The 25,081-nt window shown below is 40.6% G+C and overlaps 1 protein-coding gene across 3 annotated transcripts in view; it reads left to right on the top strand.

The window, feature by feature from the left end:
- Positions 1-18,015, top strand: part of NXPE3 (neurexophilin and PC-esterase domain family member 3) — a 47,937-nt gene extending 29,922 nt beyond the window's left edge. For all 3 annotated transcript variants that reach the window (XM_057697292.1, XM_057697291.1, XM_057697293.1), the window contains 4 exons: positions 344-1,098; positions 5,722-5,795; positions 13,471-13,677; positions 16,429-18,015. In XM_057697292.1, the coding sequence (XP_057553275.1) occupies positions 344-1,098; positions 5,722-5,795; positions 13,471-13,677; positions 16,429-16,979 (1,587 nt within the window). In that variant the 3' untranslated portion in view covers positions 16,980-18,015. The remainder of the gene's footprint in view (positions 1-343; positions 1,099-5,721; positions 5,796-13,470; positions 13,678-16,428) is intronic.
- Positions 18,016-25,081: the final 7,066 nt, after the last annotated feature.

Genomic DNA, 25,081 nt, shown 5'->3' with positions numbered 1-25,081 from the left:
GTATATATGTCTAGGAAAAAGCTGTGTATATAGGGTTTGACATAACCCACAGTTTCAGGCATCCACTGGGGGTCTCAGAAGTATCTCCTGCAGATAAAGGGGGACTGCTGTACTTCAAAATGATTCCTTTTCCCCTTCTCCTTCTGGAAGCACCAAAGGGAATTTTTTTTCTCTGATATTTGCTGTAGGATATCACCTGTAAAACTGGTGACCTGTGGTTTTTGAAACAATGTTATCCCAAGTGAGTTTTATTAAAATTTAAACTGAAGCAGGGATTTATTTGGTTGACCATAAGGAGATTTATTGTAGTTGTGGCTTCTGTTGTTTGTGTCTTTCTCTTCAGTACTTGGACCATGAGACTGCATCAGCCACATTCATCGACGGTGGTGGACAGTTTGTTTTCTCCCAGGTGACAGGAATTAGCCGGAATCCTTACTGTGGCTACGAGCACCAGACTCTGTCCAGCCAGGAGCGCCTGGAGGAGGACTCCTTGCTGGCTGCTCTACAGTGGCAGGTGCCTGATGTGGGCCCAGTCCCCTTTTTGAAGAGCACTGACCCTTCATCCAGCTACTTTGTCATCTTGAATTCTGCAGCCTTCTTCAAGGTGGGAAGCCAGCTAGAGGTGCTGGTTCATGTACAGGATTTTCAAAGAAAGCCCAAGAAGTATGGTGGAGACTACCTGCAGGCCAGAATCCACTCCCCTAAGCTGCAGGCAGGGGCCGTGGGCAGAGTGGTGGACTACCAGAATGGGTTTTACAAGGTCTTTTTTACTCTGCTCTGGCCAGGCAGAGTTAAAGTGTCCATATCTCTGGTCCACCCCAGTGAAGGGATCCGAGTTCTTCAGCACCTGCAGGAAGAGAAACCAGACAGGGTCTATTTCAAGAGCCTCTTCCGTTCCGGGAGAATTTCTGAAACTACAGAGTGTAACATGTGTCTTCCCGGGAGTCTTCCCCTCTGCAACTTTACAGATCTCTACACTGGAGAACCCTGGTTCTGCTTCAAACCAAAGAAGCTCCCTTGCAGTAGCAGAATTAACCATTTCAAAGGTGGATACCTGAAGGGCCTCCTAACTGCTGCAGAGAATGCTTTCTTCCAGAGGTACGTGCGCCTTGCTCTAGCGGGTAATTTATGAGTCCCTTTCCATTGTCTTTGTCCCACTTAAGAGACGTTCTTGTTTTGGTTATGTGCTTCTTATAGCTCTCTGAACTTGGCCCAGTTCGGGAGAGGTGGCAAGAAAATAAATAAAAATTTATATTTTGTGATTAGTGTGCTTATTTCAGTTCAAATTAAAGACCTTAAGTTTTTGTTCTTTTACCTTAATATCTTTTACTTCAGAACTGCATACCATATCTGTATAAATAAGCAAGATTACTTATTCACAGAGCAGATAAAATCATCCAAGAACAGGGCTGCTAGAGGTCTTATAGTCAGGCTAGTGTTTTAGTTCCATGTGTAATAAACTGAAAGAATTTTAAGTGACATATTATTAGTTGTTAAAATCATATAAACAGGGACTTCCTAGGTGGCGCAGTGGGTAAGAATCCACCTGCCAATGCAGGGGACACGGGTTCGATCCCTGCCCCAGGAAGATACCACATGCCGCGGAGCAACTAAGCCTGTGCGCCTCAACTATTGAGCCTGTGCTCTAGAGCCTGTGAGCCACAACTGTTGAGCCCATGTGCCACAACTACTGAAGCCCACGTGCCTAGAGCCCGTGCTCTGCAACAAGAGAGGCCACGGCAATGAGGAGCCTGCGCGTCACAATGAAGAGTAGCCCCCGCTCTCAGCAACTAGAGAAAGCCCGTGTGCAGCAACGAAGACCCAACACAGCCAATAAAATAAATAAATAAATTAATTAATTAAAAAAAATCATATAAACATTTATTTATAGGAAAAAGACCATGAATATGGTAACATTGCTGGATTGATTTAATGATAAGCATGGAAGCCAGGAATACTACAGTAAACTGTACTTTTTAAGTTAACAGTTGTTGAAATTATTGCATTATCATGCACGTATTCCTATTGTTGAACGTAAGTATAAATCTTTTTCAGTGTAATGAATGGCGTAATGCGCAGAAGGAAGTGTATAGAATCAGTATGAATTGATTCCCATTTTCTTCAACGTTCCATATAATTCTGAAATAAAATAACATTCCTAAGAAATAAAAAGTTAGAAAAATCACATAGTCAAAAAGTACAATTATTTGAGAGAATGTAAAACATTTTTTATTTTTAAATGAAATCTATACTTTTAAAATACTCCCTTGTAGAGAGGGTAGAGAGGGATTTTTGTTGAGTATATCTCGGTACTCTAAAACTTTTTATGCTTTATGTCCACTCATTACGTGGTGGGGGAAAAGTTCCTACCCTAAGGTATGTGGTCTGTAGGAGCTTCTAAAATAAAACACTGATTTGTCACTTCTGGAGTCAGCTTTTGGTCGTAATAGTTTTCAGTACATATTTGATGTCATGCTTTCAGAAGGCCAACAGAGGGAGCACTACTCCCAGTATATTTACTGTGCTGTTTTTGAGGGGACTGCCTAGTTTTTTGTGGCTCAGTACAAAAGGACTTTAGTTTTATTCTTGGGTTCAGATCTCAGACACATTATTTATCAGCGACTGAGCAGATTATTTTATTACTGTGTACTTTTTGCCTATGTATGAAGACTGTTCAGTTACCCCTTTTTAGAGTTGTGTTGTCAGTCTACTTAGTGGCTTAGCAAAGAGGAGGAAGCATGGCTTGTAATTTACTGAAATTCCACATGGAAAAAGTGGGAAAAAGGTTAGAGAATTAAGTTAGTGAAAAATTTAAAGTGTTCCTAACACTAAATCCTACTATTAAAACCAAAAAACACCTGTGAACCTGAAAGGATATAATAATGTCTGCTCCTGCCTTTACTTGCATATCCTGGATGAGGCTGGCTGATGGTACTTTGTAGTAGAATCATAAAAAAAATTCTACTTATCTTGAAGTTCACTGGGAAAGTGAGGTGGCATAAGTTTTTGGAAACCAAACATTTGACAGAGTCCTGATACAGATTTAATTTTTTAATTTTATTTTTTTTAAACATATTTATTGGAATATAATTGCTTTACAATGCATTTTGTTTCAGTGCGCAGGCTTCTCACTGTGGTGGCTTTTCTTGTTGTGGAGCACGGACTCTAGGTGCTTGGGCTTCAGTAGATGTAGCACGTGGACTCAGTAGTTGTGGCTCTAGAGCTCAGGCTCAGTAGTTGTGGCACATGGGCTTTGTTGCTCCAAGGCATGTGGGATCTTCCTGGACCAGGGATTGAACCCATGTCCCCTGCATTGACAGATGGATTCTTAACCTCTGCGCCACAAGGGAAGTCCCCATCCCCTCCCTCTTGAGCCTTTCTCCCACCCCTCTATGTCATCACAAAGCACCGAGCTGAACTCCCTGTGCTGTGTAGCAGCTTCCCACTAGCTGTCTATTTTACATTTGGTAGTGCTGATACAGATTTTAATTTTTGCATTGTTTACTCTGTTAAAAGTCTGAAATTTTGCATTAGGCTAATTGAAAAGGAAAAGAGAAAGATCGAAATTGATCATTTGAGGGATCTTTGAGTGTAGTATTTTGAGCTCATGGCCTGAATATGTTAAGCTATACCCGTTTTTACCTCTCTTCTTTGGTGGCTTGTAATGTTGCTCAATTCAGAAAGGGTTAAGAAGCTTAGCGTTGGTCTTTGGTTCTCAAATGACAGTTGGACAATTAAGGATCTAATCTTTGTTCTCTACTCTTAAGGAAAAAAAAGTGTTTGTTTTAGAAAGAACCACTGTACTTTAAAGATCCAGATAATGAGAGAATGCTTTTGAAAGAATGAGCTTATCACATGAAAAGCTTCCCTTTTATTTTAGCATGATTTATGCTTTTTTCTCTTTCTAACTTTGTATTAAAAAAAGTTCAAATCTGTAGAAACACTGCAGGGGTGACAGTGAGCACCCATGTATCTTTAACTTAGACTCACTATTGTTATGTTTTGCCACATTTGTTGTCTCTCTTTCTGTGTGTTTGTATGTGTGTATTTGTGTATAGTTCTTTCCCCTCAGGCCGTTTGAGAGTGAGGTGCAGACATCACAGCACTGTGTCCCGGGAGCGTGCATCTCCTAGGACTTTCCCCAGCATATAACCGTAACACAGTGATCACGCTGGCGGCATTTATCACTGACACAACATTATTATGTAATATGCAGCCTGTATTCAAGTTATCCAGTTGTCCCAGTAATGTCCTTTATCGCTATCTCTTTTATTTTAATTAACTGAATCTCTGATCACACACAATCAGTTTAGTTGTCTCTTTCATCTCTTTTAGTCCAGAAGAGTTCTCTAGCTTGTTTTGTTTTTTACAGCTGTTGACATTTTTGTGGAATGTTGCTTAATCTGGATTTGCTGCATTATTGTTTCTGCATGATTAGATTGAGAGTAAACATTTTTACAGGAAAAATTACAGAGGTGAAGTTTTCTTCTTTTCCTTACCTTAAAGCTCTAAACTCATGAAAGTAGTTTATATGTGCTCTCTTAAAGTCATGTTGTATACTAACTGTAACTTTTGTAATCCATGAAATGCTGTTATTCTCTAATATAGTCCCCTATAATTCCTTCCTTCCTTGTTTTTTTGTCTGTTTCCCTCATTAGAATGTCAGTGCCATGAAGGAGGAGATGCTGTGGTTTTTCTTTTTTTTTTTTTTGCCACGCTGTGTGACTTGCGGGATCTTAGTTCCCTGACTGCCCTGACCAGGGATAATTGAACCTGGACCCTCAGCAATGAAAACTGGACTGCAGGGAATTCCCGATGCTGTGTGTTTTATTTACTGTTATATCCCTGGCAGCTCGGATAGTACCTGGCACATAGTAGAAGCTTAAGAATTATTTAAGAACAAATCTGTTTTGAATTGATTTTTGATGAAATGAAATATCATGACTGCAAGTTCCCATATCGAGTTTGGAAAGTTAACATTTTATTTTTTTGTTTGTTTTTGGTCTAAGTGCAAGAGACCTAATTATTGTGACCCATTTTCTGGGATAGTTACACCATGTTTTCAGTACACTTCTCCTGGATTCCACTGTTCCCCCACCTTTTCACACGGCCCTCTATCAGATATTTTCTGAGCGTGGACTCTAGTCCAGGGCCTGTGCTACGTACTGAAGATGAAAGATGGATGGGACACAATCCACGTCTTTGAGGTTTAGTAAGGGGAGCAGACACTACAGAGCCACGGTAATGATGAACAGAGTACATGCATGAGCACGTGTGGGGCAGATGTCCCCAGTTAGGACTCATCTCAGCTCTGGGCAAGGCCTAAGGAGTCTGACGTGTGACTTAATGCTCCATAGTGTTGCAGCCTGAAAACTAAGTAGTGACAAAATAGACATTCTCATCAGTGTGAGCCATTCTCTGAGTCCAAGGGAAGTAAGTAATTCAAACAGCTTATGCCATTTTGGAGTTTGCACTCTAAGGGCGAAGCAGTGAAAAATGAAGAACCTGTTTAATTCTTATTCAGTTTGTGTATCCATATAACCTGCTTAATATAAGATACCTAGTTTGTTAATGATCACTTGTATCAACATTTATAAGAATATTTTATCTTAATAAAGCTCTGTGAAATCTTGTCCATTAAAAAATTTGCAAATAAAGATACACATTGGGAAATAAATGTTCCTGAATCTAAGCTTGTACTCTTTTTATTCCTCTTTCAAGTGGTGTCAATATCAAAATGCCAATCAACTCCAGTGGACCTGATTGGGTGACTGTGATCCCCAGGAGTATAAAAGGTAAAAAGGAATGAGCTTGATGATTTGTTGTTTTTCCTGCTAAGTGTGTTGAGGCTCTGTAATTACACTGATGTTACAACCCCCCGACCCCCTTTTTTCCCCCTTTAATGTGCCCTGGTTACTGCTGGACACAGTTTTAACTGTGTTTTAACAAACCTTCCAGGTGATTCTGATCCATTGGTATAGGGTATTATTAAAGGTAAAAGAATGAAATTTAGAAGAGTAAATGTATGTATTTTGTTGTTGCCGAATAGATATAATGAGCTATGGTGACCTATAGAAAGGATGAACATTATTAAGGCACTTATGCAGGTGGCAGGTGGTCACTTCTTGGCCTTTTGGCTAAGATCAAGTGCAAATGGCAGGTGAGGTCCTTTTGGCTGTTGAAAGCAGGTATGTAGTATCCCACAGAGCAGACTGTGCAAACGCTAATGCCACAGGGACGAGGTATGTAACACATGTGAACCTACCAGGGTGGGTATTGGCCATGTGCATGCCTTGTGTGAGTGGTGGGGAAGGAACTGCAGAGCAGGGACCATCTAAAGGGGGCAGTCTCTCAGTTCCTACACGTTGTTGCTATGCAAAAATGTAGACCCAGCACAGCCAGATCTATAGATTTTTTTCCTTGAAAAACCACAAGTCTTAATTTTTGAATGTAATAGCTCCAGATTTCAAAACATTGGCATCCAGTTAAAAACTTTAAAAATATTGCGTGGGCTAAATAAAATTTGTGGCCCAGATGCAAGCAGGACCCTGCCAGTCTGTATCTCTGGTGTTCACTGCCATGTGCCACAAGAAATCCCAATCTTTTCCTAATGAAGAGCTGTATTTGATGTACTTGAACCCAGTGAGTTACTAATTTTAGAGGATACATATGTGAAACATCATTAACGGAAATTGCTTACCTTTTATCTGCCGGGCCTTCAACCCCACAGCCGAGATGTCAGTAAAATGGGATCCCCCAGTAGTACTGAACCCCTCACATGCTCACATCTGACACCTCCCAAGGCCCCATCCCACTACCACATCTGTCCTTCTCTTCCACAGCCCTGGTTGTCTGTCTTACCCACCTTATGATGTCCCTGGCTGTCCAGTCGGATGGTCAGTGGGAGGAGCTTTGGATGGTTTACTTGCACATGACAGGTCTTGGGGTTCAGCCAGGAAGTGGTTGTGGGTTTGCGATGTACTATCCTGTTTAGAGAGAAGAAAGATTCAGTAACTAGTGAGGCTTTTAGTGGATTTTCAGAGGAAAAAAGAAACCATGAATCAGTAGCAGGGTAGCCTGGCTTTGAGAAAACTGTCTCAGAGCAGGTAAATAATTGGAAAGAAAAGAGAAGGACAATTTATATAATAGCAAAGAAGTCCAGCTTGGGGGAATGTCACCTGAATTCACCTTAGTGACCAGCAGAGGGCACTCAAAGGTGCTGAATGAAAGGCTCACATTCTTCTTTAATTCCTTCCTTCTCCCCTCCCTCCCTTAATTCCTTCGTTCCCTTTGTCCTCTTTTTAAAATGTTTTGTTTTCAGATAATTTTAGACTTAAGGAAGAGTTGTGGAAATAATACAAAGTTCCTGTATAGCCTTCACCCAGTTTTCCTAATGCTCACTTCTTGGGAAATCCCAGAACAGCTATCAAAACTAAGAGTTTAACATCGTATAATAGTATTAACTAAACTATAGAGTTTATTTGGATTCCCTCAGTTTTTCCACTAATGTCCTGTCTTGTTCCAGAATCCGGTGCGGATCTCACATTGCGTTTAGTTGCGTGTCTCCTTAGTCTTCCCTCTGTGACAGACCCTCAGGCTCTCATTGTCTTCCATGACTTTGACACTTTTGAAGCGCGTTGGTGAGACAGTTTTTAGAATCTCTCTAAACTTTGGTTTGTCTGGTGTTTTCTTATGATTGGAATGAGGTTCTGCATTTTTGGAAAGAATAGGACAGAAGTGATGTGGTATCCTTTTGAGGGGGGACGGGATGTTGATATGTATTGCTCATGATGTTAACCGTGATCGTTTGATTAAAGTGGTGTCTACTCAGGTTTTTCAGCGTAAGCTAATTATTTTTCTTTGTTTTTTTTTTTTTTTTTTTTTTTGGCCGTGCCTTGCGGCTTGTGGGATCTTAGTTCCTCCACCAGGGATCCAGCCCAGGCCCTCGGCAGTGAAAACATGGAGTCCTAACCACTGGACTGCCAGGGAATTCCCTGAACTAATTATTTGTGTCTTTGTATGGACTCAGTATTCTGGGGAGATACTTTGAGACTGTGGTAGGCCGAAAATGGCCCCTGAAGATATCCAGATCCTAATTTCTTGAATTTGTGAATGTTACCTTATATGGCAAAAGAAATTTTGCAAATGTGATTAAGTTAAGAATTTTGAGCTGGAAGAGGTTATCCGGTTTATGTGAGTGGGCCCTAAATGCAATCACAAGTCCTCTTAGGAGGGAGGGAGAGGGAGATTTCATATGGAAGTCAGAAGTTCGTGTGGAGGTGGAAGCAGAGAGAGATTTGAAGATGCCATGACGCTGACTTTAGAAATGGAGAAAGCCAAAGAATATAGCCCTAGAAAAGGCAAGGAAACAAGTTCTTCCCTAGACCCTCCAGAGAGAGTGTGACTCTGCCAACATCTTGGTTTTGGCCCAGTGATACTGAGTTTGGATTTCTGGCCTTCAGAACTGTAAGCGAATAAAACTGTGTTGTTTTAAGCCACTAAATTTGTGGTAATTTGTTACAGCAGCTACAGGAAACTAATACACAGACTATGTAAACATTCTGTTTCTGCTTAAACTTTCATCTACTAATTTTAGCATTCATCATTCGATCTTGCCTGCAGCAGTTATTTCTGTGGCGTTCTAATGGTGACTTACTATATGTCTCATTCTTAAGACATTTATTAATTGAAATTTTTTTGTAAGGAAGAGTTGTCCCTTCTTTACCATTAATTTAATCAGTATAGACTCCTGACTATTTCATTCCTTGGATTATAATCCAATTCAGTTGTTCAAATTGTTTCAGTTTTGGCAATCGAGAACCTTTTTAGTGTGGCTTCTGCGCCCTTTTGACATGCTCTCATTCTTTTAATTAATTAATTTTTTTTGAGCACTTCTTCACTGTCCGGTACCACAGGATATTTCAGGCCCATATTATATTTTCTTTGCCCAGGTCTTGGAAGTATTCATAATCTTTCCACTTTTCTTATTTCACTTATGAACCCTATATTTTGGAGGTTTTATTTTCCCTGTGACATTTCATAATTTATGTGTTAGTTAATTGATTTTCCTACAAGGTAAAACTGTTCTCAGGTGCATATTTGGAGTCTGGTGGATTGCTTGAGGTTGCCAGTGCTACCCCATGCATGCATAATTCCAGCCAAAAGCAAAGAAACACAGCTTTCAATTAGGCAAGCATCTGGTTTCTGACAGGCTTTTCCAGTATCAGAGTTACTAATGAATTTTCGTAAGCATTTGCACTGTGGTCCTTAGACCATTTTAACCTAATGGCTTTGGGACTTTGGTGGCTTCTAACCTCATCAGCAACTAAACTAGAGCTCATATTTTTTGGGGAGTTTACTGAAAGTTTAGGATAGGACTAGATCTAATAGCAATAGGATAAATATCAACATCTTTATAGCTTTTTAATGTTTTTTCTATTGAAATTTATCTCATATGCAATAGAGCACACAGATCATAAGCATATAGTATGATGGAGTTTTACATGTGTACATATCTTTGTAGGGTGACTTCTTTTTTTTAAAATTTTTATTGGCGTATAGTTGCTTTACAGTATTGTGTCAGTTTGTACTGTACAGCAAAGTGAATCAGCAATACATGCATATATCCCCTCTTTTTTTGGATTTCCTTCCCATTTAGGTCACCACAGAGCCTTAAGTAGGGTTCCCTGTGCTATACAGTAGGTTTCCATTAGTTATCTATTTTATACATAGCATCAGTAGTGGATATATGTCAATCCCAATCTCCCAGTTCATCCCACCCTCCCTTCCCTCTGGGTATCCATGCAATTGTTCTCTACGTCTGTGTCTCTGTTTCTGCTTTGTGTTTCTATTTCTGTTTGTTCTCTATGTCTGTGTCTCTATTTCTGCTATACCATTTTTTTTCAGATTTCACATGTATGATATTTAATATATTTATATGTTGTTAATATATGATATTTGTGTTTCTCTTTCTGACTTACTTAGATGACTCCCAGTGATCCATGCCCTTATGTAAACCCTTCCCTTCAGTTATATGACGAAGTTGACTTTAAAAAAAGAGAGATTATCCTGGGTTGATCTGACCTAACCAGATAAGTCCTTAACAGGGAATAGGTTCTTCCAGAAGGAGGAGATTGAAAGTGTGAGACGGGTTCCACGAGAGGGAGATTCTTCACTGCTGGCTTGAAAGACGGAGGAGGCCACAGGGCAGGGAATGTAGGCAGCCTCTAGGAGCTGAAGGGCATTTGCTGGCTGACAACTAGCAAGGAAATGAGAAATTCGGTCTTATAACCACACGGAACTGAATTTGGCTAACAACCTGAACGAACTTGGAAGCAGATTCTTCTCCAGAGCCTTCAGAAAGGAACACGGTCCTGCTGACATCCTGATTTCCACTCGTGAGACCCTGAGCAGAGAACCCAGCCATACCACGCCCAAGACTCCTGACGTCTAAAACTGTGGGAAAACTTGTTTTTAAGCCATTAAGTTTTTGGTTATTTGTTACACAGCAATAGAAAAGTAATTAACTACCACCCAGATCAAGATATAGAACGTTCGGAGTGTATAGAGTGTTTCTAGCATTCCAGCATGGGCTCTTACTGTGAAAAATGTGCTTTCACACGATTACAGTGTTGAATTTTCACAGCAACCCTCAAAATAACCAGTAGTTTACCCCTTTTATAGATAATGAAACCAAGGTCCAGATCCAGTTAACTTAGGAAATCAAAGGACTCGTATCCTGCACGTAACATCCAGCAAACTGGTATCATTTGGGGAAAGGAAGCCCACTCCCACAATCATTTCAGCCATAAATGTAGGCCTCTGTAAATGGTCCTGCCTCTGCCAGCTCCCAGCTCCTCAACTCCCTGAGAAACTTTGGCAGGTCACTCTGACTTGCTTTCTTTACCTTTAAAAGATATTTGGAGTAGCTATTCTCTGAGGTCCCTTTCAACATTCTCTGAATCTATAGGTTTTTCTACCTTATATAGCATTTTTAGCTTTCCTCTGTAAAATGCTTAGCTTTTAGGGGACTAAAATAGAAAGAGAAGAAGAAAATCAAATTCCCAGGGTTTTGTAGGGGGACACTCAAACCACTCTAATTGCTGAGTAGCTAGGACCTCCTCATATTCCCAGCACGGGACAGGGTGTGCCCAGAGCTTGGCACGCCATCCTCATTCCTTACCTCCCTGAGGAGGCGCCCAGGCAAATAATCAAAGCTATCCCTCCTGATTTTGCATAAAGATCTTTATATCTGCTCTTACAGCCACCTCCCTGTAAACGTCCTTCACTGTCAACGTTCAAGATAACCATAAAACTGAGTAATAACCCATTTTTGTTTTTTAATTATTTTTATTCCACTTGTACAGTACATTAAGGGTTATATTATTGGTTTACGGGGCTTTTGTATCTCAGATACCTTAAATGAAAACGCATTCTGAGCTCCAAGAAATGCTGACTTTTTAAACTTCAGACTGCTTGAAATCATTAGTCAGGAAATGTTTTTGTCCCAGTTGACCACAAGAGGGCAATGTAGGTACACACATGTCACTTTAGAAATATGTTCTGTTATCTAGTGCTGCATGTGTAAAGAATTAATGTCAGGTTCAGTAATTGATTTGCTTTGCTTGACTTAACTCTGTTAGTAAATATAATTAACATTTTCATGGAAATGGTAATTGTTTCCTGTGTGATATACACGTTTCTTTATAACACTTATTTGACACAGAATAGCTGAGTCTACTGACTTACCCATGGTAAAAATTGTGACTTCAAAATCACTTTTAATTCCCATTCCAGTAAATGTTTTTTTGGGTCCCAGGTGTCTGTTCTGGAGCTCTCTGGCCTGTGCAGCCTTGATGTGCTGATATAATGAGGAGCTTTGGGCAAGGTGTGGTGACATGGCAAAGCCACACTTGGTATCATGTTGAGAAACTGCTTTTGAATAAGACAAACAAATGTTTATCCTACCCTCCATTTTTCTTTGATAATCACATTTGCCAAAAAAGCGCTTAAAATGCTGTTTACTTTTCAATTTAGACCCTGAACCTGCAGAGAATTAACAGATACCTAAGAAAAAGGATTAAATATGCGTTGTCAAATAGGTCATCTTCTTTGAAGGGAATAAAACCAAAATAATTTTGAGTATACAGATAATATCAAGAAGTCAAAGAAGCTGAAAATAGTTACAAATAGGAGACTCACTTAAATGTAAATTTCTGAGTCATATATAAATTTAAATTTCTGACCATTTGCATTTTGAATTGTGGTTTAGCAGGTGAGACTATAGAATTACTGGATTATGATCAAGGTTTGAACCGGGGGGTATGTAAAGGAGGGATATAAAATGATTGGTGGTTTTTTGAAGATTGTAGATTTCAATAATGTGTTACAAATGAATAAACATACTCTTTCAGAAAGAAAGGTATCTACAAACATCTCTTGAGAGGTGATGTAGCACAGCGGTTACGATTATGGGCTTGGGGGCTCACCTGTTTGGATTAGATCCTGGCTTTGTTACTTACTGGCTCTGGAGCTGAGGTCAAGTTGCTTAACTGTTTTGAAAGGTAGGGATAATAAGAGGACCTACCTTAAATGGTTATCGTGAATATCCCATGAGATAATACATTCAATTGCTCAGAACAGTGTCTGGTGCAGAGTAAACCTGCAGGAAATGTTAGGCATCCCTGTTGAAGCATGTGAAGCGTGCTGTTTCCACAGTGGCATTTTCTGAAGGAGGTGTTAGGACAGAAGGGTGTTGACTCTCCCTGTGAAAGGTGTACTGGTGCATGTGTTATCATGTGTGGCTAGGCTACAACCATGAGTACACACTGCTGATGCAATTTTAACATTGTTCATTGTGCATAAAGACTTCTGAACCTTTTGTGTTCTGGGCAGTAAATCTTTAGAATGTGTGTCATTGATTTGTTTTCTGTATTCAGTGGTGGTTTTCTGAGTTAATATTTGATTGCTGGACCCATGGGTTGAAACTTCTCTTTTTAATGGGCTGAGCAACAATGTGGACTAATATTACTACGCATATGTAAAATATGAATTTAAGTTGTTACTTGCCTTATAGGCATTTGGAGGAGACGTTCTTCTCCTGTTCTGGGATAGTGCTGGACAATGCTTAGATCTACACATTTCCTTGGTTTTTGCCTGCCTTTATTTTTGGCTTTGAGAAAAATATGCAAAATCAGAGGGAATACTCCCTGTCCACCTACCTCTTCTGTCCACGAACACCCTCACATCCGCTTCAGATCTTCTTATTTTTGTGCGAAGGAGAACTTTTTTGTAGGAGGGGGAAAGTCTGGGATTTCTTTGAGACGTGACAGCAGGAAATCTTCCCCATAGTCCGCAGGCTAACAGACATGGGGCATAGTTATGTTTCTTGGAACATTTTTTATGTATGGTTTGTTGGAGGAGGATTTCAGAATATCTTTTGTTTCTTTTTCTTTCTTCTTTTTTTTCCAGAAACCAACAACCTAGAACTATCTCAAGGCTTAGGAACTTTTCCTTCTGGTTATTATTACAAAGATCAGTGGAGGCCCAGAAAGTTTAAGATGCGCCAGTTTGATGACCCTGACAACATTACAGAATGCTTACAGAGAAAAGTGGTGTATTTATTTGGTGACTCAACAATCAGGCAATGGTTTGAGTACCTCACTACATTTGTTCCAGGTTGGTATTTTGCTTTTTGTTTCATAACTCTTTCCCACACATACAAAATCTAGCTTTGAAATAAGCAGACCCGCTCCGGTGCCTGAAGAAGGCCATCAGGCGAGGAAGCAGTTATCTCTCTGTAGGGCTGAAGAGGTGTCCTACCTCTGGAGAGATGAGTGATAGTTTCTGATCAATGGCGAGGCTGTGATGCGTGGATGAAAGCACTGGCTGCATGTTGAAGTTCATACCACTCATGAGCTGGGTGACCCTGGGTGAGTCATCTGCTTCTCGGGGCTTCATTTCTCCAAGTGTGAGGTGAGGCAGCCAGACACTGTCACCTCACAGGTGTCTTTCACTTCGAACATTCGGGGCTGTGAGATGGACGTGAACATTTCCAGTCGTTTCTCTTCCAGTTCTGTTTGGTCCAACTCCAAGTATATAACAGATTCAAGTGTGGGGGAGGGGCAGCCAAACTGTCGCCCATTTTAACGCATCCATGCAGCAGGGCCATCCCTGCGTCACCTGTCGGGCTGTCCACTGGTGTGAGTGAGACGGAGCTGCCTCCCACCGAGGGGGAGTCTGGTCAGTCCCAGCCTTCTTAGCTTCCTGGTCTCACTGCTGGGCTCTGGGGCAGCTCTCCAGACTCTGAATAAAACCCCGCTCATTGCAGGGCCATCGCTTATTCACGATGGGCCTTTTCCTCTTCCTGGAAGGGGTGTGGATGGAGTGAAGAGGGATGGATCTGGGGCAGCAGGACTAAGACCCCGCTTAGAGTTTAGAGAGCTGATGAATAGTTCTGTGGGAACTGGGTTTTTTTTTTGTTTGTTTGTTTTTTAATCTTTTTTTTAACTTTTTATTTTGTATTGGAGTATAGCCAATTAACAATGTTGTGATAGTTTCAGGTACACAGCAAAGCGACTCAGCCATACATATACAGGAATCCATTATCTCCCAAACTCCTCTCCCATCCAGGCTGCCACATAACATTGAGCAGAGGGAACTGTTTTTGATGATTGTTTATAGACAGGGCTTTTCGTGAAGCAGATTCCCACAGTTGTGAGTGGTTGTGTGTGATGTTTTTCTTTTTTCTCTTTTATTTATCAACTTAGTTTCAAATTTAATTTCTAGAAGGAAAGGAGGAAGTAGATATGACCCCCAAAAGTAGAAAGTTAATTCCATTTTTGATTTGCTTTTTTTTTTTTTTTAAACTGAGACATAGCGGAGTTCTAGTTGATAAAGTGTAAGTTACAAAGCAGGAGAAGGGAAATCATTTGTATGGTGTGATGCTAGGCATGTTTTGGTGCTGACCCGGCGAGGCCCTCCTGGAGCCTGTAGTTGCTTGATTCTTAAGTTCTAATGACGTAGCTGGGTATTTCCTTTCATAGCAATGATGACATTGAGTGTCTTGATCATTTTCCACCATACCCTTCGCAGACAGATTTGTACCTGATAAAGCCTTGTGTCGGTGCTTGATCTTAATCAAAAGAAAGAATAGTGAATTGAACTTTTATTCAATTTAAGTGGGACCAAATGCTAAGCAGTAATGAAATAGGTATGAGAATCTAGAAGAGGGGCCTGGGACCTCTTGGAGAAAAGAAGTGAAAGCTTAACTTTAACCCTTAAGAGTAAATAATATGGGGCAATTATGTTACTTCTTCAGAGTTGACTGTAAACTCCTTGAGGGCAAGGACTCTGACTTACCCGTCTGAGCCTTGCTGGCTTTTTTTTTTTTTTTTTGAAAACTGGGAACAATTCTAATTTATTATTATTATCATTATTTTTCTTTTTGGCCACACCGTGTGCCATGCGGGATCTTAATTCCCCGACCAGGGACTGAACCCGTGCCCCCTGCAGTGGAAGCGTGGAGTCTGAACCACTGGACCACCAGGGAAGTCCCACACTGCTGGCCTATAGCACAATAGTGCTGGCACAGAATAGGCGCTTAGGAAATGTTAAGTCAGTTGGGTTGCCAAAGGTTACTTAATCTGGTCTGTGTAAGGCACTTATAGGAATATTTGAGAATATGAGACAGACCCTCTTTCCTCATGGAGTGAATGTTCAGTGATGAATTGTACAGCTTTTTTTTAGGAGTAATAAGGGAGAATAATCACTGATTCCTAGGATCTTCATAGGAGCTGGACTTGGAAACACAACTTAGATAAGGGGAGGGAGAGAAGGGAATTCTAACTTGTGCTGCTGTCTTTGTTATGACACAGAGAGAGAAGTTTCCTAAGACATTAACAGGGTTTTCCATCCATAGGGTGAAATTGAAAGTCAAAAGAAGCTGGGTTGCTTCTTTCTTTTGCTTATTGCAAAAAGAGATATTTGGTTACTATTATGTGTTTGTAAAAAAGCAGAAGTTATAGTTCTTGACCTGAAAGAAATACTATTTATCTGTTAGAACAATAATGTGTAAATACTAAATTGATGTTTAGATACTCAACAGTCACTGCAAACAGGAAGATTTCTTGGCCTAATAGTTAGAGGTAAACAGGTTATTTTGCTTCTGAGGTCTAGAATCTGTTGTTGATGGTATTACTTGTAATGTCATGCTTATGGAGTGACTTAAATAATATGTTAGAATAAAGGTCCATTAAAGCCAAGGGGGCCAAGGTGAAATGAGATAGGCGTTTCCTTTACATTTGTATTCTACCTTTTTTGTTATTTTATTAAAAAAAAATTGTTCTTTGAAGCCACTAACTAAAGAGTAATCAAAATATATCGCTTGGTTTAAACATTTTTTGTGAATCTGACTTTTCCTTGTTTCAGATTTAGTGGAGTTTGACTTGGGTAGTCCCAAGAATGTGGGTCCCTTCCTTGCGGTGGACCAGAAGCACAACATCCTACTCAAATACCGCTGCCATGGTCCACCCATCCGATTCACGACCGTCTTTAGCAGTGACCTCCGTTATGTGGCGAATGAGCTGAATGGCATCGTGGGAGGGAAGAACACAGTGGTTGCCATAGCTGTGTGGTCTCATTTCAGCACCTTCCCCTTGGAAGTGTATATCCGGCGGCTCAGGAACATCCGTCGAGCTGTGGTCCAGCTCCTGGATCGAAGCCCCAAGACTGTGGTAGTCGTCCGGACAGCCAATGCCCAAGAGCTGGGACCTGAGGTGAGCCTTTTCAACAGCGACTGGTATAACTTTCAGCTGGACACCATCCTTCGGAAGATGTTCTCAGGGGTTGGCGTATATCTCGTTGATGCCTGGGAGATGACCCTGGCCCATTATCTGCCCCACAAGCTACATCCAGATGAAGTTATTGTGAAGAACCAACTGGACATGTTCTTGTCCTTTGTGTGCCCCTTGGAGACCTAGCATGCTCTGGAGGGGACTGGAGGAATCACATTTGGTGACCTCCTCTATCACCTGTACTACAGAAAGTTTATGGGTGGCCCTATGGAGAGATGGCTTCCATTGATATGTATTTAAAATTTAAAAAAGAGCTGGACTTTATATAATGACTTATAAGGAGCTTAGAAAATGCAGATTACATTTATACCTACCTATAGGATTTTTTCCCATCTTGACTTAGCCACGGGGGAACCGTTAGTAACAGCATCCACGCACTATATTTCCCTTGTAACCAAAGAAACTAATGAGTGTGTCTGAACTAGTTTCTCCTGGGAGGGGATATTACTGTGCTAAAAAATGTGAAAGATGTTCCAACCTAAGTGGAAGGGACAAGTTTGGTTGGCAGTGGAGGGTTTGTAGCGTGTCCGGTAAAGGAAATTGAGCACATCTGCGTGAACAGTATCAGCGGCGGGTGGTTAACCCTGAGGCTTGCAGTCAGTGGCTCCTGCAACACACTGAAGGCCGCCGTGTCTCAGAAATTTCTCTTGCTGATCCAGTTTTTTATGAATTACTTGAAAAGGCCAGTGTCCTTGGTCAGAACTTTCTAATGAGAATACTTATAGTGTCCTGCTTTTAACTAGAAAAGAAGCGGAAGGGAAATATGAAAGCAGTATATATAAAATCTGTGCATTGAATTGATATTTGCATTGGGTAATTGTTACTTATTTGATTTAGCTAAATTTTACAGGATGAATACTTACTCTAAAATAACCACTTTTGGAACTGGAAAGGGAAAAATCTGTAAAGGAAAATTTATTTTTGTGTTCTGAAGTTTGAGGGTTTTAAGAATTGACTTTCATGTAAAGATTGCTATTTGTTATAAAGCTGTGGAAATTATTTCCATCAATTTTGAGTATTTCTTTTTTGATTGTTCTTTTGAATTGCATACCCAGATTAGAAATTAAAATCTAATTAAAAATTAAATTTAGACATTGAAATCTGTGATGGGTTGATGTGGGCATAAGGTACACACATTCTCTCATGCTTGGAAGTAAAAGGTGCTGTTCCTGTTGGCTGTCTTGAAATAATTGAATTATCAGGTTTACTTGACTGTCTTTATCTTATTAATTTTAAATAAGTTTAAATTAATTTGTGCCATTTAGTAAGTACTCTTTTCTTTTTGAGCCACAGTAGAGTATAGTTTTATTTATCGCTAAATGAACATGTGAAGAAACTGAGGAGGCATTAGAGATGAAGACAGATGCCTAAAGCATGAAAAAATACACTCTTAGAAGAATGAGTCAAAGAATCTGGGTTTTTAACTTAAAATGGGGCGTTTAAGATCTTTCTTTCCTAGCCTTGGGGGCCATCTTCAAGTTTATAAAGTAAATAAATATGACTTTAAATTATTTTCTGTCCGAAGTGGACCAGGTAGTTAAATATATTAAGATGGGTTAATTTTAATGGTCTTTAACTTTTAGAGTGTCTAAGGATCACGTGGAATATTTGATAAAAATGCAGAACTAGGGGCTATGCCTCTGGGAATTGTGGAATCAACCTTAGTGACAAATGCCCAGGAATTCTGATGCAATAGTGGTATTCTACATTTTGAGAAACACTAAGGGAAGAGAGAAGATAGAACTAAGGAAATAATATTTTTTGTCTATTTTAGGGGCTTTTCCGTAACATTTAATTCTGATCATGATCTTGTAGTGCAGATAATATTAGCTCCTTTTTATAGATGAGGAACTTGAGTTTAGATTTGAACTAAGGTATGTGAGAGTCCATAGCCCTTTTCAACTGGAACTTTCTTGACTTTGTAAAGACATTTTATATTTTATAAAAGAACTTTTGAGCATTTTCTCGAGGATACTGGAGAAGGCTGAGTCATGTCTTTCCAGGAGAATTTCAATTTCCACTGCCTCTCCAGAGCTTTGGAGTGGTACTACTTGTTTGCGCAAATGATTTCTCGTGATCTCATCCAGTTATTTATTTATTTATTTTTTAATTTTTTAAAAAAATTATTTATTTATTATTTTATTGGCTGTGTTGGGTCTTTTTTCACTGTGCGCGGGCTTTCTTTTTAGTTGCGGTGAGTGGGGACTACTCTTCTTGCAGTGCTCAGGTTCCTCATTGCTGTGGCTTCTCTTGTTTCAGAGCATGGGCTCTAGGCGCGTGGGCTTCAGTAGTTGCAGCACGTGGGCTCAATAGTTGTGGCGCACAGGCTTAGTTGCTCCGCGGCATGTGGGATCTTCCTGGATCAGGGATCGAACCCGTGTCCCCTCCATTGGCAGGAGGATTCTCAACCACTGCGCCACCTAGGAAGCCCTCCAGTTATTTTTTGATATAGTGCCGATATGTCATAAAGATTTGATGACACAGTTTCTTAAGAAAGTATTCTCATTCACTCTGTCCTTCTAATTTGTCTTTCTATGCTTGTGTGGAAGTTAAAAAAAATGCCTACGTGTAGAGTTTGGAATATTATTCTCAGAACAATTAGATACAATATTTTAATTTCTTCTGAAAAGTTTATTTTAAGCCAATACCACAGAGTTGTAACTGTTAGCATGCCAGCCAAATAATATAGTTCATTTTAAATACGTATTTTCCATTATAAATGTAAAGGATATAAAATATAAAAAAATTGTACACTTTAGAAAAAGAAAATCTATGGATAGAATCCATAATTCTATCATCTGAATGCAATGAGCATTAGCAATTTGGTTTATTTTCTTCTAGTTTTTTAAAATCACATAGCTGTAATCACAGAGAACTTGTAATTTGTATCTGTTTGTTAATTTAACCTACAAATATTTTTCCGTGTTTTCATGACTTAATTATAAAAGTCTGCCTAACAGTTTAGCTAAATAATATCATTATTTACATGGGTTGGCCATTTAGGTTTATAATAAAATATTAAAATGGTGGTTTATATATAATTTCATTGGGTTAAAATATCGATTTTTATTTTAGAATGACAGTATTAACTTCATTTAGTAGATCTATCTCCTCATATTCTAGAACTCAAACGACTGATCTGATGCTACTGGTGAAAGGGAGAATCCATAATAAGGCCCTTCTATGCAAATTATATTTTATAGAAGTTAAGAGTAACTTTAGCAAATATAAGTTTGGTGTTCCAATATGATCCATTTTACCATTCATTTTATTAAATATCAATTGACTGATACTTCCCAGCTTCAGGTATTAAGTTTCAGATTGGTGCATCAGGGCGCTTGACAAGAATGTATATGGTAAGCCTTTATATCCGTGTGTTACATGCCGGAGGTAAGTCTGTTTCTGGGTCCTATTAAAGGAAATAGCAGTTACCCAGAAAGTACTAGGAAATAAACACCCAAGGGAAACAACAGAAATAAGACCTCCCCATTCCTGTCTCCTCAGTGTGCAGTAAATAAATAAGATCTGGGAGGTGCTCGTTTTTTCTTTGAACGTGAGACCACAGTCCCAGAGTGCTAGGGACTTACAGGAATCCCAGGGGAGGCGGGGGTGGTGGTGGTGGAAAAGAAGAGGGTTCTTGAGGGGCATCAGTCTATAGGGCGCAGGAGGAAGAGCGCAAAATGCACTCCAAGTTCACTTTGTCTCCAAAGTGCACTTACCTTTTAACTTTTGAGAAAAAGCGTGAACTTCAGTGTGTTATATTTTGCCTTTTAATCTACATGAAGTGAGAGCACGCCAGGCTTCTTTTTAATAAGGACATTCTGCTGCCTTAAAGTTTTAAGAACCTTCTGGTGTTTAAGTCTAGATGCCCATTCTTACTGGAGAACCAGACATTTCCTGTCTTATTCTAAAGCTGGATTGTAACACTGCTTTGGGGGTGGGGTGGGGGGAGGAAGCATTACAGAGATGACGGTAGAAAGTGTCCCTAAAGGAAAAGCCACAGCGAAACCAAATGTCGTAGAAGAAATCCCTTCAGTGTTGCGCAATGGTTCATTCTCTGTTTAAATTCACCCTCCTCTACCCCACATGAAAATAATACGACCTTCATGTTACGGGACCACTGCTTTATTTATACCGCAGATTCCTTGTCCTTTAGTGTGTCCACGAAGGCACACGAGAGGGATGCTACTTTCTGATTGCCGTATTTCAAAAGCTGTGCTGTAGAAAGCCCCGCCCCGTCCCGTCCCGCCCCGTCCTTTGGAGGCTTTACAGAAAAAGCGAAAGAAAAAGAGAAGGTGACTCCAAAGAGGGGGCAACGCTCCTGCCCGGCAGTGAGTTCCCTGAGACCACTGAGTTCACTGAGACGTTTTAAAAAGGCTTCCCGAAGGAAAACGTTTCGTTGATAGCTTTGCTTCTGATTCCTCTGCGCGGTTCCAGTCCAGGTCTTGGAGCCGGCCCTCGCGGGGAATGTCCGGGACTCGGGTCGGTACCTTTCTGGCCTGGGAATTTCCAGGGTGCAGAAAAAAAGTCCACGCACGGAGCACTGGCTGCGCCCTTCCCGCCTGCTCTGCCCCTCCCCTGTGCCCACGCAGCCCCTTGCGAATGAGCGTCTGACCGTATTCTGTACTGTAGGAAACAGGCCCTTCGCTTCCCCCGCCCCCATCCCTTTTAGAGCCGTGAACAGCAAGCGAACACTATAAAGGGGGCCGGGGAGAGGGGCTGGCCTCCTCTTGCCCAGAGGCCGGACACCGAGGTCTTAGAGAAAGAGGCTGCTTCACTGCTCTGCTGCTTATCATGTAACCTCAAAAGGAAACTGATCATTCTTCTCATGGTCTCACGTACTTGGGTTATTATCGCTGATTACAGCTGGAAACAGTTGACTTGCCTTTACGTATTTGTATGCCTTGATTCTTCAAACACGAAGGTATATTTTTATTTTTTGATATTAAGTGTGAAAAAGTATCTTAAATGCTAATTTTTTTTTTTTTTTTGCTTTTCCCATATGCAGATTCTTTACTTTGGAGTCACTTTCTGATATTTGGGTGATCATACTTGTTTTGGGGCAAAATATTAGGGGACAGTATTTTGGGGAAGGAAAATCTGGGATGTTTTTATAGTTTGGTAATGGCTATGAGTTGTGTCTGTTCACCTTGAAGGCTCAGGAAAGACTAAGATGCAAATGGAGGAGCTGGATAGGATGGGTGATGAAAGTATCATAAATCTAATGTAAAAATTTTGATTTAGCCAGTGAAAAGAACTACGATAGGAGTGTCCCAGGAGGTCTGAATGTGGGTTTAGCGGTATACTTTCTCACCAAGGGTAGGCATAGAACCATATCTTTCTGGAACAATATATCTGAGTAGATCAAAATATTGTATAACACGTAATTCTTATATTACCTTTGTAAAATGGAAGGCATATTACAAGACCATTTTATGAATGAAGGAAACCTTGAAGTTTGATGACTTGGCTGGACCCCCTAGATCTATTACAATCTTGGATTTTGTGCGAATAAAAGTACATTTCTAAGTAGGATGGATTGAGATTCTCTCCATGGGGATTAGCGAACTGGCCGTTATGGGCTGGGGGTGTCTCTGAGAATGACATTTATTATGTACATTTTAAGCACTTAGTAATATATATCCCCTCACTTTAAATCTGGCATCTGAAGAAATACATTATTGATCAGGTGGATTTTTTTTTTGTGCCTCTTTTGTCAGTAGGTTGTTTAGACAATAAAAGGAGAGAAAATTTTCTTAGGCTTATTCAATACCCTCAATAATCCCAGGTAGAGGAAGAGATCAGCCACACAGATCATCCAAACATTCAGATAACCCTAAGTCTTTTTATTTGGCTTCATAGTACAGTGTATGATCTACCACCCCTCTCCATTATAACATCATTTCGCTTTGGTTAAAGACATGGTTGGGAAGGGTACCGGTACTATAGAAGAGAGTCTGGGAAGAGTTAGCACAAGAACTGGGTGCGCGCGCGTTCCCTGGTGGCTTAGCGGTTAGGATTCTAGGCTTTTAATGCTGGGGCCTGGGTTCATTCCCTGGTGGGGGCACTGAGCTCCTGCAAGGAGCACGGTCAGAAAAAAAAAGTGAGCGCACAGCAAACCTCATGTTAAGCGTTTGGCACTATCCTTCCCAGCATGGAGGTCATAACCAAGCTCAGTGTAATTTAGTCGTCGTCCAGCTACAGGCTTTTCCTCATTGAGGACGTTGACGCAAACCTCTCTCTTTCTACTTTGTCCTGAAAGAAGTCCGGAACCAAAAAAAAAACCTCTCAGAAGTTAAAGAGCTGTGGAGAGCACTACTGAGAGGGAAGATTTTCTAGTTATTCTGAGATCCACAGTGAACCGCTCCTAAGAAAACCATTTCCCTTTGCCTCTTAGCTGACATGGATCTGGTGGCCTCTTGATTTCCCCCCACCCAGGTTAACAGGAAGATCAGGAGGCTGACTTCACCTTTTGGCTTTCTTGGGCTGATACTGAACTCCTGATGGTGAGAAAGGTGGATATTCCTAATTCTAGATGTTACGTGGGCCTTGACTGGTGTCGTCAAAGTGGGCAGTGGGATGTTTTCTAAAATTTCTATGATTCTTGGATCTCTTAATCAATTTTTGAAGTTGCCTCAAAGTTACTATGAATGGTATAGGCATTTTACTGTGATTTCTTGTGAACTAACATATTTTTGGTGATTTAGCATCTTTTTAACCAATTTGAATTTCCACTACTTTCCATGAGAAGAGGACACATGTGTACATCTAAGAGGGGAATTCAGCTCTCCGCTGACTGGCAGTTTCGGGGTTATGTAATCTCCAGCTCGTTCAGAGGGCGTCACGCCCCCTACAGTTCTGGTGAAGCCCGTCATTCAAGCCAGCATACGTGGTTTCTGATTAAAGCACTTCCTGTTCCTTTAATTTGGGACGGTGCTGAGGTAAAACACGTTCCTTCCAAACTAAGTGGATGAAAATATCTTCCTGCTTTCTGTGGGGAGGTAGTGGATAGGGAATTAACATTTGTTTTTGGAGTTGGCTGGTGAGATCTCATTCAGCGCTCATAATGGCATCTGAGGTAGGCATAATTAGCCTTATTTTATAGGTGAGGAAATGGAGGCTCAGAGGGGTTGACAGCTGGTTCAGAGTCCCCCAGATCATGTGGCAGAGCTTAGATTTGAATCTGAGGGGCCTTGTCCCCATAGCCAGTGCCCTTGCCACCAGGTCCCTGGGATATTAGCAGAGATACAATGGGGAGAGGTCAGCCTCTTTCGAGGGCTCTGATTTCCCTAGGGGCCTTCCTTTTCCCTAGCTCCCACCTGGCTACCATCTACTCCCTGTTCAGATTTACTGGTAGTTAGCCAGGGGAGTTGATGACCACCATAACCCTTCATATTTTAAGAAGACCACAGGGAACGTCTTTCAGACCTCAGAGTGGAACTATATGGTGGAGTTAATGGGAGTGTGGGCTAATGCTTGGGGAGAGGCAGCCTCTCACTTATTGAGTCGTTTTTGGACACACCAGCTGGGATTATAGAGAAAAGGGAATCCTGCTGCTTTCTCACGCTGCTCCTCTTGGGATGTTTCCTTCCGTGCTAGAAAGCGAAGGCTTGGAAGAGCATTCCTAGTCACACCTCTGGTGATGGGCCCTCTGCTGCTGCTTCTGATGAGAGGAATCTTGGGCACTTGGCAGACCAGTTCACCTGCTCTCTACCATCCCTGCTATTGCAGAGTGCGTTAACTATCCGAACTAACTTCTTGGAGGGGTCGGCCCCAGGATAGAAATTTACATACTTTGTATCTGGTGATTTTTTAAAAAAATTTTGCGTGATTCTTTTCTCCTTTGCATTTCCTCTAGGCTCCGTAGTATAGAATGAGTGGAATAATAAATCTACTGGGATGGTTAAATAAAATGCTCTGATGAATTAAGGAAGATATTTGTCTTTTAAGGCAGTCTTTCTCAGACTTTAATGTGCATAAGAATTACCTAGCGATCTCACTGAACTTCTGTTTTAGTAGATCTGGGGTGGAGCTTATAACTCTGCATTTTTAATACACTTCCTTATGATGCTGATGTTGCAACAGTCTGAGTAGCAAAATTATAAGGCTCCTTAAATTCCAGGTAATAAGAAGAATTGTGGAGTTTTTCTATAAAATCTGCATATGTCATCTTACCATGTAGAAAAATAAATTCTGTCATGGTTATGTTAAACAACAATGATGACGCT

Source organism: Hippopotamus amphibius, chromosome 10, assembly GCF_030028045.1.
Source record: "Hippopotamus amphibius kiboko isolate mHipAmp2 chromosome 10, mHipAmp2.hap2, whole genome shotgun sequence".
In the NCBI taxonomy this organism is placed as follows: Eukaryota; Metazoa; Chordata; class Mammalia; order Artiodactyla; family Hippopotamidae; genus Hippopotamus; species Hippopotamus amphibius.
This window is presented reverse-complemented; position numbering and strand designations above follow the sequence as displayed.